General features: G+C 43.9%; 1 protein-coding gene across 1 annotated transcript in view; it reads left to right on the top strand.

The window, feature by feature from the left end:
• Positions 1–565: 565 nt before the first annotated feature.
• The window catches only part of LOC308308913 (PRKC apoptosis WT1 regulator protein-like), a gene marked incomplete at its 5' end in the record, with an annotated part of 43,952 nt that continues 26,354 nt past the window's right edge, over positions 566–18,163 (top strand). The window contains 3 exons of the mRNA XM_080754369.1: positions 566–638; positions 10,880–10,887; positions 13,049–13,171. Of these exons, the coding sequence (XP_080610495.1) occupies positions 566–638; positions 10,880–10,887; positions 13,049–13,171 (204 nt within the window). The remainder of the gene's footprint in view (positions 639–10,879; positions 10,888–13,048; positions 13,172–18,163) is intronic.

Here is an 18,163-nt window from a genome sequence, read left to right as displayed (position 1 = left end):
TAATGTTCAGCAGGGGTAATAGGCATGTGCCTGTAGCACACTAAGTGTTACTAAGTAGTAACACTCGCCAGCCATCTGAACTTACCAGAGGTGCAGGCTCACAAGCTCTTACTGTAGTGTACATGAGGTTTTAGACAACTGTAGACATAGTTTATTGTACAGTTGGATGTATGGATATTAAGCTTTGAGCAATGTACAATTCATGACATGGTCACACATTTTACTTTTGTGGGAGCGGGTGGGCAATAACTGTCAGCTTGACAATGCGAGAAAGCCATTTGCACTGCGGTTGCTGTCGCCGCTTTTGTAGCTTCCTGGATGCTGTGTAGACCGGGCTTAACTCCTGCCAAGCCTGTCTGTGGTTCTTTTGATAGCTCTATGAAACCTGAATAGTCCCACAGTTGAGGGGGGCTCTGAATGAGAGTGAGCCCACACAGCCAAGAAAACCCAGTGTCAGCAGCCAGCAAAACGCGATGGCCAAGCACAAAGGCGGCAAGGATTGAATGGCGCTTGGCTCCGATTTCCAGTGGCTCGCTCTCGTTAGATAAACCCAATCAAAGGGGACATGGAACAGATGGATTCCTCTTCCTTTACACGCCAGGGCGTCATGTCGGCCAAGACATCTCTTCCCTTTGTTGGTGAGTGCATTGTGAGGAGGAACCGCTGACACAATAACCCACTGTCTGTGTGGCGTGTTTCCCTCCCCTCCTCTGCCAATTGGATGAACTCATCATGCCGTGCCAGGTTGCTAGGTGGTCCCATGGCCAAGGCACTCACCGGGTTTGAGCGAGAGAGGTAGAAAAAAAAGGAAACTAGCACTGGAACTATACCAGCTGTTAAAAAGCACACCGTTGGCAGAGAAAGTTGCTGTGTTATTGGCTGACTAACGCCAGGGTTCCACTGCAGCCATCGGGCGTCGCATCAACGTCAATGCAGGGAACGTTCCCCTTTTAATTAATGAAGGGTGCTCCATTGCTGACGTTGCGCTGCGTTCGGTGATGATAATAATAATAATAATAATAATAAAACTTTATTTGTATAGCACCTTTCATGACATGAAATGCAGCTCAAAGCGTTTTACAGAGCAGAAAATTAAGCACAAGTGCTTAACAGAGAAAAAGTAAAAATAAAATAAAAAATACAGAATAAAAAGAAATAATTAAAATGATTACAATAAAGCAGAGAAATAAAAACATAAAACATTGACGAACAATTTCAGAACAGTGCGGACGTCAATTAGCAGCACAGGGATTTAAACATTCAGCTAAAAGCGAGAGTAAAGAAATAGGTCTTGAGCTGTGCTTTCTATCCTCAGAGGCTGCCTGTCTTAGGTGTAGTGGGAGTTTATTCCAAGCTGTCGGTCCGTAGAAGCAGAAAGCTGCTTTGTCATTATTGGTGCCTCAAGTAGGTCTGCACTAGAGGACCTGAGTGGGCGGGTTGGAACATATCTATGCAGGCATTGGACACCAAATTCAGCCCGGCACAACGCCATCTTTCGAAAGATGTTTTTTGGGGCTTTTATGCCTTTATTGACAGGACAGTAGACTGACAGGGAGAGAGATTGGGGGCGACACGCAGCAAATCTGGTCGGGCTCGGGAATCGAACCAGCGACCCGCCGCAGGCTACACAAAGCCTACAGTATGTGGTATGTGCCTGGACCAGTAGGCCAGCGGGCGCCCCACAAGACAGTCTTTCTAGTGGAGCCCTGGTGTTACGCGATCTGATACTGTGCATTCTGAGCACAGGAACATTTTGTAGAAGAAGGAGGGGCTGTCTGTCACAGCTCAGGGTCAGGGGGCACATCGTTGTCCAGTGATAAACACACCAGGTGCCTGGCCAGGAAATAAGCAGCCTTCAAATCATGAGTGAAGAACCGCAGTAGTTTCTCCTTTCACTTCCCTGTATACACACACACACAAAATAAAGACAATTAAACAGGAAGTGAGTGTGAAGTGGGCTGTCGGAGGCTAGTAGCCCCCGAGCCCTTTTGTGACTCCTTGCTCTTCATGTTGTTCTTTTCCCCCTTCGTGCTGTTCGGGCGCTAGTGTGACTATCTGAGTACCACACATATTTGGACAGTGTGTGTTGCCTGAGTGAGAACAACGGGGTAAACTCAGTGCCTCTGTTCTGCCGATGAATGCCAGCACAAGAGAAGTCACGACCAGGGGGGTTGTGAGTATTGGCTAGGCTACAGAATTGCTGTGGGTCAGTAGTGGTTTGCTCAGTGGGTACATTGGGGGCTGTTTGGAATGGGGGGGGGGGGGGGGGGGTGCAGCGCAGCATTAAGAAGGGAAGGAAGCGGGAGTGAGCATGCCAACGCTGAGGTGAAAACAAGATTAGAGGTTAGACAAAACATGAGGCCAGCCCCCAACCCCCACTGCCTCCACACCATTCTCTGCAGGCACCCCGTTATTACTGCTGGCTTGGAAGGATAGGATTCATTATGGCGGGGCAGGGCTCTGGAGAGGCTACTGGTAAGCGCTCTAGCAGCCTGTGTCCGCCAACTCACTCGAGGTTGAATTACAGCCATTCTGGCCCTGCAGTTGGGAGAGGTAGACGTTAGCGTTTTCTGAATTTGTTCCACACAGCTTAAATCCAATGCCCTCACGCTAACTGAGGGAGAAAGGTTTGTACACAACCTTTCATGTTGTATGAGTATGTAATCCATTACCTGGAAGACTAGGACAATGAAAAGAAAAAGAAGAAGATTGTAGATTGTTATTTTGTCCCTCATAGGTTGTTATGCACCTGGGAGCAGTTAAGGTTACTCAAGGGCACCTCCGCTGGGGCAAGGAGGTGAACTGGCACCTCTCCTGCTACCAGTCCACAGTTAGTTACTGTATAAGATAAGAAAGACAAGGGACAGTCAAAGTGTATTTATTGTTACATCTTGTACATTCATTTGTAGCAGCAATACAAATGTATAATTGCGACAGAAGGTCACAGTGTATACCATGAGAAATGTCGCAGCTTGTCCTTCCATCAGTACAGGAAGTGATGTCACATGACATCACCTCATCAAAGATCAAACCCTGGATATCCATACTGTGTCAGTCAGTCAGTCAGTCAGTCAGTCAGTCAGTCAGTACACATTTTTACAGTCAATGGGTTGGTTCCATTGTCACTGTGACATCACAGGTGACATCACCTACAGCATGTAAAAGTCCACAAAATCGTGGGATAAAAATGTAGGATTTTTTTTTTTTTTTTTTTGGCTGTCAACGTTTTGTAGTCCTGGGGAAACTTTATTTATTACTAGGGTAACTTTTCCGCTGCCATTGGAAATTGACAGACAGACAGACTTCTGTCCGGGATAGGGAATCAATAGGGAATCAATGGAAGTGGAAATCAATAAGGAATCAGTGGGAGTGGGAATCAATAGGGAATCAATTGGTCGAGCTTCACATGACAGTTAGCTTACTGTAGAATATAGTCACGTCAGCAACCGTCAGCAACCACACTTGTAATTTCCAATTGCATCTTTTCTAGTTTAATGTTTATCTTGGTGCAGGCGAAGATACCATTAGCCTGGACAAAAGCATCAGACTGGATATAAGGAGTGATTGTTTAAGTACCAAAGAAAGGCACACTATCAGACTGCAACAACTGGAGGGGCGTTACGCTTCTGTCAGTTCCCAGCAAGATATTCTGCAAGATCATCTGAATGATATCAGCCATAGATTAAATACGAGAGGGAGGCCAAAAATAACAAAATAGTGCAGGACAATTGGGAGAGAGCGAGAGCTACAGTTGTTATTTTTATTTGTTGTGACCGTCAGGTCGCAAGTTACTATGAAAACCTCCCCCGGCAGTCAGTCTGGCCCTACTCTTATCTCCGGCAATGTTGCCCCTATCCATGCCAAACTTTGCACCACACTCCTTGGTTGGCAAACCACAACCTCCACCCCTTATTTCTCACATGCCCCTCTTCTAGCGCCACCATGAGGTTGCTTGTTGCAGACAGAGATAAGCTTCTGTCAGGTCGCTTATCTCCCGATTAGGGAGGCTTACTGGTTTAACCAAGTAAACCAAGTAAGACAAGTAATTAAGATTACCTATAACTTCCAGGTATGACGATGATGTCACACGCATGCCCTCTATTGATAAAGCCTATCCAAATTTAAAAACATTGATCAGTAACATCTCCATCGACCACCATCATTGTTGGGTGTAATGCCGTTATAACTAATGGCATTATTACGTAACGCCATTAGGTTTGGTGGTAACGGAGTAACTTAACAAGTTACTTGTACAATTTTGTAGGATTGTTACCAGTTACATTTTCCAAAAATAACGGTATTAGTTAGTTACATTTAAGACCTATAATTCCCTGTTCTTTCTGTTGCCACAAAGGAAAAATCATCCATCTGACACATTTGTGCTGTTTCTGAATGAATGAGCTCTCTCTGTCAGAGGAGCCTGAGGAGGCATGCATGCATGCAGCATGGCCCCACTTTTTACACGAAAAAAGGTGACTGACCAGAAATGTGTTGCAGTCTGTGGTGGTTGCGTAGTCATTCTACAGTTTACGACGGGTTACGAAATTTAGTGTAACACGGGGTTACCCGCGGTCATCTATTAGTGACATAAGGAGAACTTATTTGTGCACGTGTCTTGTTTACATTAATTTACAGTCGCTCACGACATGGCAGGGCTTGAGAGAAGCCCTTTAGTCAGGCTGTGGAAGGATTCACACTATTTTTGGATTTACTGGTGAACGGATAGATCAACGTCATTACATTATCCACATTGAAGCTGCACGCAGCCACGCACAGCTGACAGCTCCACAACACTCTGGTAGGCTGCACTCTATTTTATGTTTACCAAACTTCCTCGCAGGTGGGTTTTAATGGTCGGTAATGGAAAAAGTAAACTATCAAGTTACTTTTCTCAGTGGGTAACGTAGTAACGTAACGAGTTACTATCAAAAGTAACGATACCCAACAGCAACACTGACCACCATACATATGATTTGTAATGACGTGACTCACTGAACACAGTCGGTCGTCCCGAGGCAGCAGGCAGCTCTCTGCTAACAGATATCATTGATCATTAGGCCCGTTTGTGGTTGGTGTGTGTACAGACCATAGACTGTATAAAAGATATGGACAAAGCGACGCCATTGGTTTCTATGCAGCGCAAATGAAACAATATGGGTCCTTGGCATGGGTGTCGCCAACTTTATCATCAATTTTAACATAAATGGGACCTTATTTTCACAAAACGCATATCATCGATTGAAAGGCAATTTTTAACTAGCGATAGGAACCATAAAGTATGAATGAAAGTGTTAATTAAGGTTAGAAAACGAAAGGGGAAAATGAATGGGGTCCAATGGAGAACAATTCTTTTTGCGATCGGCCGGGGGGGAAACAGCGCAACTAGCGGCCAACCATAGGAAGTTTTAGTTCCGTATTGGGCTCATTTTAAATCGGCGGAACTCTCCCCCTGGTACAGACGCATGCGTGGTCAAACACTTGAGAAAACAAACAGCTAATTTGCTAATGGGGCCGTTTTTACAAGCTGCAGTCAGAAGAAGTAGATCAGCAGTGTTTATGGAGTGAGCTAGAGCAAACAAGCAGAAAGATAATGGCCCTTCCACCAAACAGGATAGCGTGGTCTGCTCTCTGTTTCCTGGGATGACAGTGTTTGGACCTGGAGAACCAGGGAGAATACAGAACAGCAAAGCAGGGGACTTTAATGTGGGATGTGTTTTGAGGTGCAAAGGAAATATCTGTTTGGCTTCTTTGTGAGCGTAATTAAATCCAGTGTTGTCTCTTGGTGTTTCTTGACCGTAACTACAGTACTTTCAACCTTTTTTCATAGACCGTTTTTCGAAATGGCAAAAATAGCAGCTTCACAAGTTGCCGATTGCGATAATGCTTCACAATCACCTATAGTATAAGTATAAAATTTGACATAAGTCGTTGCGTTGTTACATGAATTCCGTGTAAACAAAGCCCAGGCTTTTTGCCAAACAGGATGGATGCATAATCATGTGGATTAAGTTAGTGCCCCGCACGCGCCGCCACTTCCAACTGTCTCTTTACACGTGTAAAATCACTGTGTTGTGCCGAGGGCTGGTGTCTGTGGGGTGGCGTGGCCTGATAGCTGCAGGCAGGATCTGTTGTCTCTCAGGACGCACAGCCCTTCAGGGACATGACAGGTTTGGCTCTCTTCCTTTTTTCCATGGATATGCAGAGCCAGTATTTTGTGCAGAAATGTACAAAAAAAAAAGATAAGTATATATTTGAAGATGGAGGCAAAGCCATGTAATGACGCACTTTTTTACGCAATCCTGAAAATACGAATCGCATATTATGCATCAGTTCACTTCATTAATAATCTGCAGTGGCATTAATATTTCATGTTTCATGTCATCTGTCAAATTATCCCACAGATTTATTCATTTCTGTTTGATTCATTTCCCTGTATCTATTGCATTGCCTGTCTCGCCTTGTTAAAATTTAAATGATTCCAATCAATAATACAAAACAAAAAGTAATTGCAAAGCATGCCGTTTTGAATTGATAATGACTGTTTTACACCCAATTTGACAGGGAAATTACCACCATTATTCAGACTCCTATTTTGTGGTGCCTTTGGTGTTGATAGCGCTGAGCAGCTCAGTAAACCACCATTATCCTTATAACCCGTCAGCAGTGGTGTAAAAAGTACTCACATTTTTCACTTAGCCTAAGTAAAAAATATCAATACTGCAATATGACATCTGTTACAAGTAAAAGTCTGGAATTCATAATGTACTTGAGCATTGTGAGCATGTATGTTTTCTAATAATAATCAAACTCTACAAAGTAACTAGTGACTATGGTTGTCAAATAAACGTAGTAGAGTAAAAGTACAACATTTGCCTCTGAGATGTAGTGGAGTAGAAGTAAAAAGTGTTGAAAATTGTAAATACTCAAGTAAATTACAGATAACTCAAAATTGTACTTAAGTACCTTTACACCGCTGCCCGTCAGTTGCCAAAACATGCAGAGAGGTCACGGCCGCATATCCGCTGAGGCCTCCTGGAGGTCAGAGTGCCAGCATGAAGCTGTGCTAAGGGTGTTAAGAAATATGGAGGAGGGCTGGGTGAGGTCCACTATTAGCCTCCTTTACGATTCACTGTCCCATAAATTCACCATGAAGAGCTCAAGATCAAGCACATAGCACACATTCATCTCAGTCCTTCGGAGTCATAAACTAAGCTGTTTCAAAGGGTGCATGAGCCAAATAGAATGGTTGGCTGTTATTGATTTGTTTTTGTATCACATCCCTCCTATATTCCAAGTACTGTAAGATCCCAATGTTCTGAAAACATGAGAGGCTTATTGTGAGAGAAGGGGAGGGGGGGGGCTTGACTGGGGGGCTGTGTGGTTTTCTGGGGAGGTCTGCGGTGTCGCAGTGTAAAATACTATTTATGAAGTGAACCCCCACAAACTGTGAATGCCTCCCCTGGCTTGTCCACACACACACACACACACACACACACACACACACACACACACACACACACACACACACACACACACACACACACACACACACACACACACACACACACACACACACACACACACACACACACACACAAAACGAGGCCTGTTACAAGCCCGACTGAGACTATCGCTACCTCCAAAACCTACTGTGGAGGTTATAGAGCGAATAACAAGCTTGGCAGGCCAGAGTTGCATTGAGGGGCTGTTCTGTTTTCCCACAGATGTATTAAAGCTGGTCCAGACAGTACCAGACCTCTGCCGGGTCGTGCTGACTGGGCTCCCCCCCCCCCCCCCCCCCATACACACACACACACACACACACACACAAACACACAGGCACCAGCCCTGTCTGACACACTGAAAGGAATGCTGATGCTGCTTGCACTGGGTCAACAATCACAGTGGACTCCAGTTGATTGTTTGCTGATGGCTTGGTTTTTATGGAAGTCTTTTCGTTCCGAGTCGGAGCACGCTAATATTATGTTCTCACCCTCAAGTGAAAATGGAGGGTCAAGCAAAGTAGCGTGTTCTTCAAAGTCAAAGCCAGACTGAGGCTTCTTTCACTTGATAAACATTGATGTTGATGAAAATAGATTTGTGTACTGTTTTTTTTTTCTTTCTTTCTTTTTTTGCCTCGTGGCCAAACCCATCTGCTTTTCATGAGAATGCCTTGTGCACAATTTGACTCTCCGTCCCCAAACCACCCTTGCAGAGAAATAGGTTTCTGAGGAATTTTGCTGGGATTGATGAGTGATAAATCTAAATCTCTTAGGTTTGTAGATTGCAGAAGGTTTGGCACCGGAGCAGTCCGTTATGGTTTGTCTGAGAACCATGTGTACACATGTCCTCATCCGTGCATGTAGACTTGCTGTGCGTGTGTACAACAACCACATGAACCAATAGCGTCCCTATTTGGCACGAACATTTGGTAAAAAATAGATCGAGATAGTGTTGGGCCTAGTATAGACCAACATTTCCATATTACCGGTATTTACATAATTAGTTAATGCGATTGCCACACACCAGTGGATCCTAGTTCACACCTTGTGGGGCTGTCAGGCAGTAGGTGATGGTATGGCTACTCAAAGCTGGCATAGCTCTGGTCTCACTCTCATCAACACAATGCTGACCTTGGCAGTGTGCAGTGTGGCATGAATCAGTCCCAATCCCCAGCTCCATAATTGATTCTCACTTAGTTTGATCCCTGACTCCCATACCTGAGTCCAGTCAATGTCGCACTACTGTATAGCGGTTGGCGTTGTCATTGGAACCGACTGGCATGCCTGATCAAATTGCGCCTGAGCTTCAGTATGAACCACCATTTGTGCCAAGGCTCATGTTAATGATGCATTCTGTGCATTAATGGTGATTAATGCACAGAAGTCATTAAGCCTGCTTTTAAACCCATATTGGTCCATGTACACTCTGAGTTAAATCAAATCTCAGGATTGCACAGTGTTTGAGTTTTGGAGGCAGCCATGGGTCAATTTTAGAGTTCAATTATAACTGATGATGTTTTTGTGCCGTGGTCCTCACATCTAAAGTTCGGGCTGCCTATGTGACATGACACTGCTGATCCGACCAATAATACAGTATGTATGAGTCATACTGTCAGGGGCTTTGTCAGTACCTGTTGTACCTGCCTTTTAGATGCCAGTTACGTGGTGCAGCTTTAAGAATGGTAGTTATTCATATATTCTTTACTCTACTTTTAGAAGTTTGCATAAGGAAAGGTACAGTTTCATGACAGTACAGTTCACTGGTACAAGGTCAACTAAAAGGAAACTCAGGGAAGCCCTGCGGCTTATTTCCATTGAGGTCCTTTTCTTTAACTCATAACATTGAATGTCAGACAGATAGAACACAGTGCTATGCAGTAGATATCATCAGAAAAAGAAAAGCTATAAATAAAAACAACAATGCAAAATGAGAAGGTATTTACAAAGAAGGGTCAGGGGGAGGGTCCGGTAAGGCTAGGTTTATTGTTACTAGTTGTGAGTGGCAGCCGGTTTTAAAGGAAGTTAGGGATTTACTCTCCTTTAAGGCCTTTGGTAGGGCATTCCACATTTTAGTCAACAGCCAACAGCCATCAACTGCCAACCTATCATTGTTACTCTGCTGGCACAAGCAACACCTCAAATCCATTGGACAGAAGCAAGGCAATGCAGTTTGTATGGAAAGCTGCAGTACATACTGTATGTCAGGGGTCTTCAACCTTTTCAGACTAAGGACCCCTTAGTTGAGAGAGAGACGAAACAGGGACCCCCACAACCTTTTTCATAGATTACTTATAGTTTCATCGTTTTACAGCACAATCATTGGTGTATTTTGGATTCATGTCATTCATGTGTTTTCTGATATTTAACCACTTGAACCGTCAATACATAATAAACTTGACCTTTAGCTCTGTCCTTAGTGTGCTCTTTTCCCCCTCTACACCAAAGCTATTTGCCAAAAATAGCCGATCTACAAGCTCACAAAGCCTCGCAGTGCGAGGCGTTTTGAGATTGTAGATGTATTTTTGGCTAAAGTTATCTGACTATGGACACTAGGGTTCAAGTGGTTAATATAAAAAAGGAGGAAACAAAGTTTCCATCACACAAAGATTTGGAGGACCCCCTGTAGTAACTCTGAGGACCCCCTAGGGGTCCCGGACCCCCTGTTGAAGACCCCTGCTGTATCATACTTATCCTTCACTGCCGATGCCTACTAGTCAAACCCTTGCATAAGGGATGTCACTTAAGAGAGAGTAAAGCCCACGCAGGAAAGTTTAGGCATCCTTTATTATTCAGATAAACCTTTAGATGTGTTGCAAATTCCTGCTGCCAAGGATGGCGCTTTAGAATGATAGATGACTGGCTCATTTTGCTCCCAGAAAGGGGAGACCGTTTCCAACCACAACACCAAATAGACCAGGACGGAGCACTCCAGATGTAGCTTCTTAAAGCCACATCCTACACTGGGACAGGCACGGCCGGCCAAAGCTTTAGGATGCTTGTTTTACTGAAAAGTAAACATTCTGAGGGCCTGACATGCTGTCATATTGTAAACAGGAAGCAGAAAGGATTCTGGGAGTCTGGCTCTCGTTCCTTATTTGTCTCATCATCATCACTTCCTCAGAGACCCCCAAACCAGCAGATAAATGCAGTAATGTGTGTTTCCTGGGAAATCCTGTGGTTCTCTTTTTTTTTATAAGTCTTGGCAATATGACTGTTTTATTATAGTCTTAACTGCAACTGTGGCTAATATTGTTTTTATAGCGTTCTTAACCTTCTGGTCCTAAACTCTTAATCTCTCATGCTTCTGAATGATTAACTGTGAGCGCAGAGTGGAATCCTTGCTCATTCATCATTCCTCTCCGTCTGTTTGTTTCCAGAGTCCAAGGTGAGGAATTGGCCCGAAAGATACACACCAAGAGTCTCAGTTTTTTGATGACATCAGAAACAAAAACATCCCTTATATGGTTGCACATGCACACATCGCACCCATGGCTTTATTTGGAATAAGAGAAATGCAAAGCAATTTCGAGCAATTTCAACAGGGCAAAACAGGCCAAGATAAACTTTTGAGATCCCCCAAATCCAGAATTCCAGCGGCTAGCGCATAGCAAAGTGTTGAGTCATTGCACATAGTCTGACTTCTGTTTGGTTTTGCATTAAACTGTACACCATTATTTAATTAATGAGGGGGCGGCATAGCTCAGGGGTAGAGAAACCGACATTAGAGCACAAAGGGTTCCCAGTTCGAATCCAGGCTCCCCCTGAGTTAATGTCGAAGAGTCCTTGAGCAAGACTCTGAACCCCTAGTTGCTCCCGGTGAGCAGGTTTGTGCCTTGCATGGTTTCCTCCGGCCATCGTTGTATGAACGTGTGTGTGAATGGGTGAATGTAATGCACAATCTATGTGAAGCGCCTTGGATAAAAGCGCTATATAAATGCACCATTTACCATTTAATTATATTTGTTGCTTTTGCATTTACAGCTAGGCAGTGACTGCAGGGACAGTAACGATTTCAAGAGGCAAACCCCTTTGCACAAGTATAAATGCACGTACTACTGTACATGCAGGTTGGTTGACGCAATTTGAACAGGAATTTGTAAAGAGGGCCCATTAATGACAGGAGGTGGCAGTGAAATGCTGGTATTAGTTCCAGACTCGACAGGACTGGAGAAGAAAGGAGCTCAGCTTGTATTTTTTTCTCAGAGGAGCGCGCTGATAAAAGGTTTGGCAGGAAAGGCTTTGCAAATGACCGCATTCCTCGTTTGCCATGTAAGGCTATTTTTACCATTAGAGGGCCTGTTATGCAGGCACCTTTTGTTCGTCCGACATGCATGAAACAGGAAACGCTGGTTTCTGTGCTGTTCCATTGGGAATTCGGCCCGTTTCGCCTTCTCTCTTAATCATCCATCCATTCTACCAACGAGCTCTGTTTGCCCAATGCGTCTGTACGTCCTCTTTTGATAAACGAACACAGACGCGTTGTTGCATCATTTCGGGTAGCATTAAGGCGTGTAGGAAGTTTAGACGACGTGCATATTTCATCATATAAAAGAATGGAGCCTTCGCACTAAAGTTTGGAAGCTTTCCCAGGCAAAATGTGCAAAATCTCCCACTAAACAGTAAAGGCTGCCTCCCAGGGGCGTCACAAGGGGGGGGGAAATGGGACTGAGTTACTAGGGCCCAAGGTGGAGGGGCCTTATTTTATACTTTAACTATTGAAAAATAGCAGATATACAAGCTCCGAGTGCCACGATGCGAGCTTGTAGATCTGCTATTTTTGAGAAGTCATGAAAATGTGTGCAAATCTTTGAATATATGTATTTTTTTAAGGGAACATTTGTAACTCAAATTTTGCTTTTGGGGGGTCCCTGGAACTAAATATTTTGAGACGAGGGTCCGTAGCCAAATATGTATCATTTTGGGGTGTCCTTAACATGAAAAGGTTTGAGCACCACTGACATAGAAACATAGGTTTTTCAAAAAACCTTAGAAGGATTTGAAATATTCAAAGACTTGCAAAAATGTTCATGGTTTTTCAAAAATAGCAGAGCTACAAGCTTGCTGTGAGCTTGTATTCAATAGTTAAAGCACAAAATGTGAGTGAATCCTTATACCCAGGGCCCATAATTTGGTATGACACCCCTGCTGCCTCCCCCACTCTTGTGTGTGTGTGTGTGTGTGCGTGTGCGTGTGCGTGTGCGCGCGCGTGCGTGCGTGCTTGTTTTCTGGATGCATTCCACTGGTCAGATATGGTATCCTCAGGAGGTGAAAGGCCTCCAGACAGTCAGTCTTGCCTGTTGCCTGCCAGGATTCCAATGCAGCGCTGGGCTGGGCTGGGCTGGGTTGTGCCGAGGCTCCCTGGGGATTCCTGGAAATGAATGTCAGCGTGCCTTAAGAGGATTATTAGGGGACCGTGGCTGCGCAGGAGTCAGGAGTTACCGTCACTGTTGTGGCGGGAATGACCTCGCCTGTCACCCTGCATCAGCCTGCGAGTCCTCACTCTATTGCAAGCTTGACCCGATGACATCTTTCTCTTTGCCTCACAGAGCCTGGACGAACTGGATGACGACGACACCGGGGAGAAGGAGAGGAAGAGGGAGGAGCAGCTTGTTCAGGCTAACACCTGCCAGAATGAGGCCATAGCCTCTGACCCCGGACACCTAGGGCAGGTAAGGAGCAGGCCACGTGACCTCTGTGACTCTTTGAGTGCTCTCAACCTGGCGTCCATGTTTTTGTTAAAGTTGTCATTATAGGCGAACATGGTCGAAAATAGCAGATCTACAAGCGTACAACGCGTTCTGACGCGTTGTGAGCTTGTACTGTAGACCAGTGGTTCCATTTGTACACTGTCAGAGTTACAGACTTGTAAGGGTCATTTTAGACGCCCCTAAAGGAACCCACAGAGTCCCTGGAATCCACTTTGAGAACCACTGCTGTAGACTGTTGCAATGCTTCAAATGCCAATTTAAGTAGTTAGGCGGCAGTGGCTCAGGGGTAGAGTGGCCAGATGGAGAACCGCAAGGTTCCCTGTTCGATCCCGGGCTCCCCCAGAGTTGGTATCAAAGTGTCCTTGAGCAAGACACTGAACCCCTAATTGCTCCCAATGTGCTGGTTGGTGTATAAATGTGCTGCATATGTGTGAAAGGGTGAATGTAATACCTAATCTAAGTAAAGCGCTTTGGAATAAAGCGCTATATAAATGCACCGTTTACCATTTAGTTCAAATAATTCTATGGCAGATCGTATGGAGTGAAGCTTAATGTACATCAACCGTCTGTTATTAATTAATGCAGTCGTCTTTGTAAACATGTTTAATTGTACCCTGAGGCTACTGACTACTCGAGCACAATGTTTTAGACATTGATAACCCAGTGCTGTCGAACAGAGGCACTGTTGCCCAGTGAGATACCAGCTCTTAGCCTGTGCTGCAGCCATCCAAACACTAGGGTGCCTTGGTGTTTCATTATTCTGTGTGTGATCTATTTACAGGAAATGCTCTGAAGCTAAGTTTTTCTTTCATATTAGCTTATCGTTGCAGCTCAGCTGAGAACAAAGACACTACAAGGTGAATCACTGCACTGTAAAATCTATTTTTACTCTTGAGACTGTGAAACTGGACCCAAATGGACCCTTTAGGGTTTTCACACTCTTTAAGTACAATTAAACCTCAGGATCTGCCATCTGTTTAATGCCGTGAGTGCTGCCTTCATTTAATCTGGGTGAAATTAGAGTCTCATCAATATCTAGCCATGACTTGATGGAGTATCTCCTTTTCGTGCAGAATAGTAATTAATATTGAACTAGATCCCTGTGCTGTCAGATTCACTTTAAGTATATGGAGAAGAACTTCAGTGAGAAGTTGTTAAGAGAGTGGCATTCCACTATGTGACACCGATAGTGAATGTTCAATATTTTGTGTTTCTGTAAAGAGATTGCATCAAACCGACATATCCAAAAATACACACGTCCATTAGGCTTGCTCAGCTGACTGGTTGTTTATCTGGATCTCGCTTATAAGATTTGCTTTCCAGATGTGTCATCTGTAATGTGTCCCCACTGGCGTTCTGTGCGGAATGCTGGAAAGGTCTATTTACATAAATTGAATGACATATGTACACAAACACACTGCTAACAAGAAGAGAGTGACAGCACCAGGCAGTGTCTCAACGACACTGCCTGAGAAAAATATCAAGCAAAAAGATGCTTACCGACCATAAGAAACACTCTCCTACACTCTCCTCACAGACTAGTGGTGGAAAAAGTACTCACAAGTATCAATACTGCAATATAGAAATACTGTTACACATAAAGGTCCGGAATCCAAAATGTACTTGAGTAAAAGTATGAAAGTGTTGGCATCAAATGTACTTAAAGTACAAAATGTTTGAAAATAGCAGATCTACAAGCTCAAATGCGAGTTTGTAAAATAGGGCTAAAGTGGTTTATGTATGTTTTATAACATCATTTATATCTGCAAAGTAACTAGTAACTAAAGTTTTCAAATAAGTAAAAGTACAACATTTGGATCCAAGATGTAGTGGAGTAGAAGTAAAAGCAATGGAAATTATAAATACTCAAGTCAAGTCCAGATAACTCAAAAGTGTACTACTTAAGTACAATACTTAAGTAAAAGTACTTAGTCACTTTACACCACTGACACAGAGTGCAGCAGAGTGAGATGTCTGCTCCCTTGTCATCCATCCATCCATTCAGAGAGGGATTTAAAATGACCCATCCATCACATCAAATGGGATATGTCCTTTTGTGCCCGCTGAGCCAATCCTCGCCACAAAATCCCCAGCCTTAACGGAGAACAGATTAGGGATGGGACGATACGCGATATTATCGTTCATCGTGATAAAAAACACTCACAACTAGAAGAAGTGCTTTTCCGAGCACAGGTCTCCACCAGGCCACGCGTCCTGGTGGTGCTATAATAGGCAAATGTAAAAAGGGTGGCATGTGTTCTTCACCAATCTTAGACCTTTCATGGCACCACCATGAGGCTGATTTGAACATTTTGTAGTGTAATTTCCAATCTTAGCCAATCAGGATGGAATATTTACCGTAATATGGGACAGATCTGTCTTGATCATATGACTGTAGAGATACTGTGTACTGATTTGTGTTAATTGTGGGTAAAATCTGAAGGATATCCAAAAATGTGTCTTACATAAGTCGGCCTCCTGGTGGCGCTATAAAAGGCTGATGTGAAAAATGCAAGGAAAGGGTTTTTCCTTGGCCTATAGGGAGTGCGCTTACAAAGTTTGAAACTGATCGGTGGAGTTATAGGTAAAACCACGAATCGGCCTGTTACGAATAGCGCCACCATGAGGCTGATTTAAAAAAATTGAAGTGGCATTTCTTCCTCGGCCTAGTGGGAACGTGTTTCATGTTAATTGCACTCTGCGTTTGTGATTTGAGGCATTTTGTCCAAAATGGACCAATCTTACAAACTTTGAAAGCCAATATCAGCCAATCAGGATGGAATATGGACAATCAGACAGATCCGTGTCGATCACATGACTGTAGAGATACTGTCTACCGATTTGCGTGATTTTTGGACAAAATCTGTAGGAGTAGTGTACAGAAAGGTGTTTTGCAAACATCGGCCTCATGGTGGCGCTAGAATAGGGCCATTTGAAAAATGTGGGGCAGAGGTTCTGAATTGGCATCCAGGGAGTGTGTGTGCTCATTTTGGCAGCGAACGGGCCAACGGTGCCGGAGATTAGCTGGTAACAAACTTGGAGGACGGACGGACAGGGGCGAAAACATACTCTCCCCCTGCCTTCGGCAATTGGTCAAAGGTACTTACAATATACGTACTTGATACAGTCTTTTTTCGCTCTCTATCAAATGTCTTTGCCAAAATATAGCCGATCTACAAAATATAGCCGATCTACAAAATATAGCCGATCTACAAGCTCACAGCGTGCTTGTAGATATGCTATTTTTTTGGCAAATGTTCCGCCCCGGGATAATGGATTTTGATTATCGTGATAATATTGTAAATCGCGATTTCTTTTGTCACTAATTGTGATATGACATTTTCATGTTGTCCCATCCCTAGAACAGATGCAAGCCAACACATGACCCAACCGCTGGATGTTCCCTTGTTTTGCCCGAAGCCTAATGTCCACTTTGTCATACGATGGTGACATTTGCCACAAAATAACAACAGAATCCATTTTTTTTTGTGATTTGACGCCGCTGTAATACAAAGTGTGAATTAGGCCTCAGCGTTGCGCGGTTATGAATATGATTGACGTTGTGTAAAAGTTCTGCATCGCCCACAGACTAACTATAGCTCATAACCCGCAGACAGCCACACAGCTTGAAGAGGGGAGTGAGTGAGAGCAGGAGGGAGGGATGGAGAGAACGAAACATAATAGACAGACATGGAGCGGTAGACGGTTTCGACAGTGGATTTACTGCGGGGCTGTCGCAGACATCGGTAAAGACGGAGCATCCCAAAAATGTGCCGTTTCAAGCAGGGGCCCCATTTATCACCAGGAGACATGCAATTGCCATGTCAGGCCATTATGATATAGAGCCACACTGAGAGCAAAGGAGTCGGACCTCTTAAGCCGGTATCAAGATATCTGGGTCTATATCTGAGGTACAGTTCTCCTCCTGTTCGGATACGCTTTTGTTAATTAACTCCCCAGAACACCAGACGCTTCTTCCAACCAAAACAAGCTGTAACTCTTGTGTGGTTAAATAATGCTGCAGCTCTAATGGAAACTTCATCACATATTTTGGCAAAAGAAGGGACATTAGTGGAGAATACAAAAATATGGACTCGACTGTGCCAAATGCCGTGTGTGCATGCATGTGTACAGTTTTTATAATATTGACCCATTTAGGCCTACAATTATTTAATGCTTTAACTATTAAAAAAATAGCTATACAAAAAAAAATAGATATACATGTGTGCAAATCTTTGAATATACAGTATGTATTTTTAAAGCGAACATTTGTAACTCAAATATTTGCTTCTGGGGGTTCCCTGGAACAACATAAGTTGAGATGGGGGTCCGTGGCCAAATACATATCATTTTGAGGGTCCTTGACATGAAAAAGTTTGAGCACCTCTGACATAGAAACATAGTTTTTTTCAAAAAACCTTTAGAAGGATTTAGAAGACAATTTAGAAGAAAATATTCAAAAACTTAGCAGATCTACAAGCTCGCTGCTTGAGCTTGTATATCTGCTATTTTTCAATTGTTAAAGCATTAAATAATCCTAGCCCTAAGTGGGTTTTAGGTTGCCCATGCCCACCTCTTAGACCACACACACACACACACACACACACACACACACACACACACACACACACACACACACACACACACACACACACACACACACACACACACACACACACCCTTGTGGCAGAATATTTTTGTATCCAATGAGCATGGACCCTGATGGCAGGTCATGGAGAGGCCCTCTCCTGGGTCCTTCATGTGGTCCTGGTTATCAAGCCTTACCTTCCTGTGGTATGTGAGCCCTACAAGGAAAACAATTTCCATAATCCTGCAGCCGTGTCAGGCAAACAGAACCGTATGGAACATTCCAAGGGATCATCTGCTTTTAATGTGCTGCTGTGGAGTCCAATATGGAACAAGATTGGTTCTGGTCTCAGTCTCACTCCTTCT

The sequence above is a fragment of the Nannobrachium achirus genome (genome assembly GCF_963921795.1).
Source record: "Nannobrachium achirus genome assembly, chromosome: 23".
In the NCBI taxonomy this organism is placed as follows: Eukaryota; Metazoa; Chordata; class Actinopteri; order Myctophiformes; family Myctophidae; genus Nannobrachium; species Nannobrachium achirus.
Note: the sequence above shows the minus strand (reverse complement) of the source record. Positions and strands in the feature narration are given on the sequence as shown.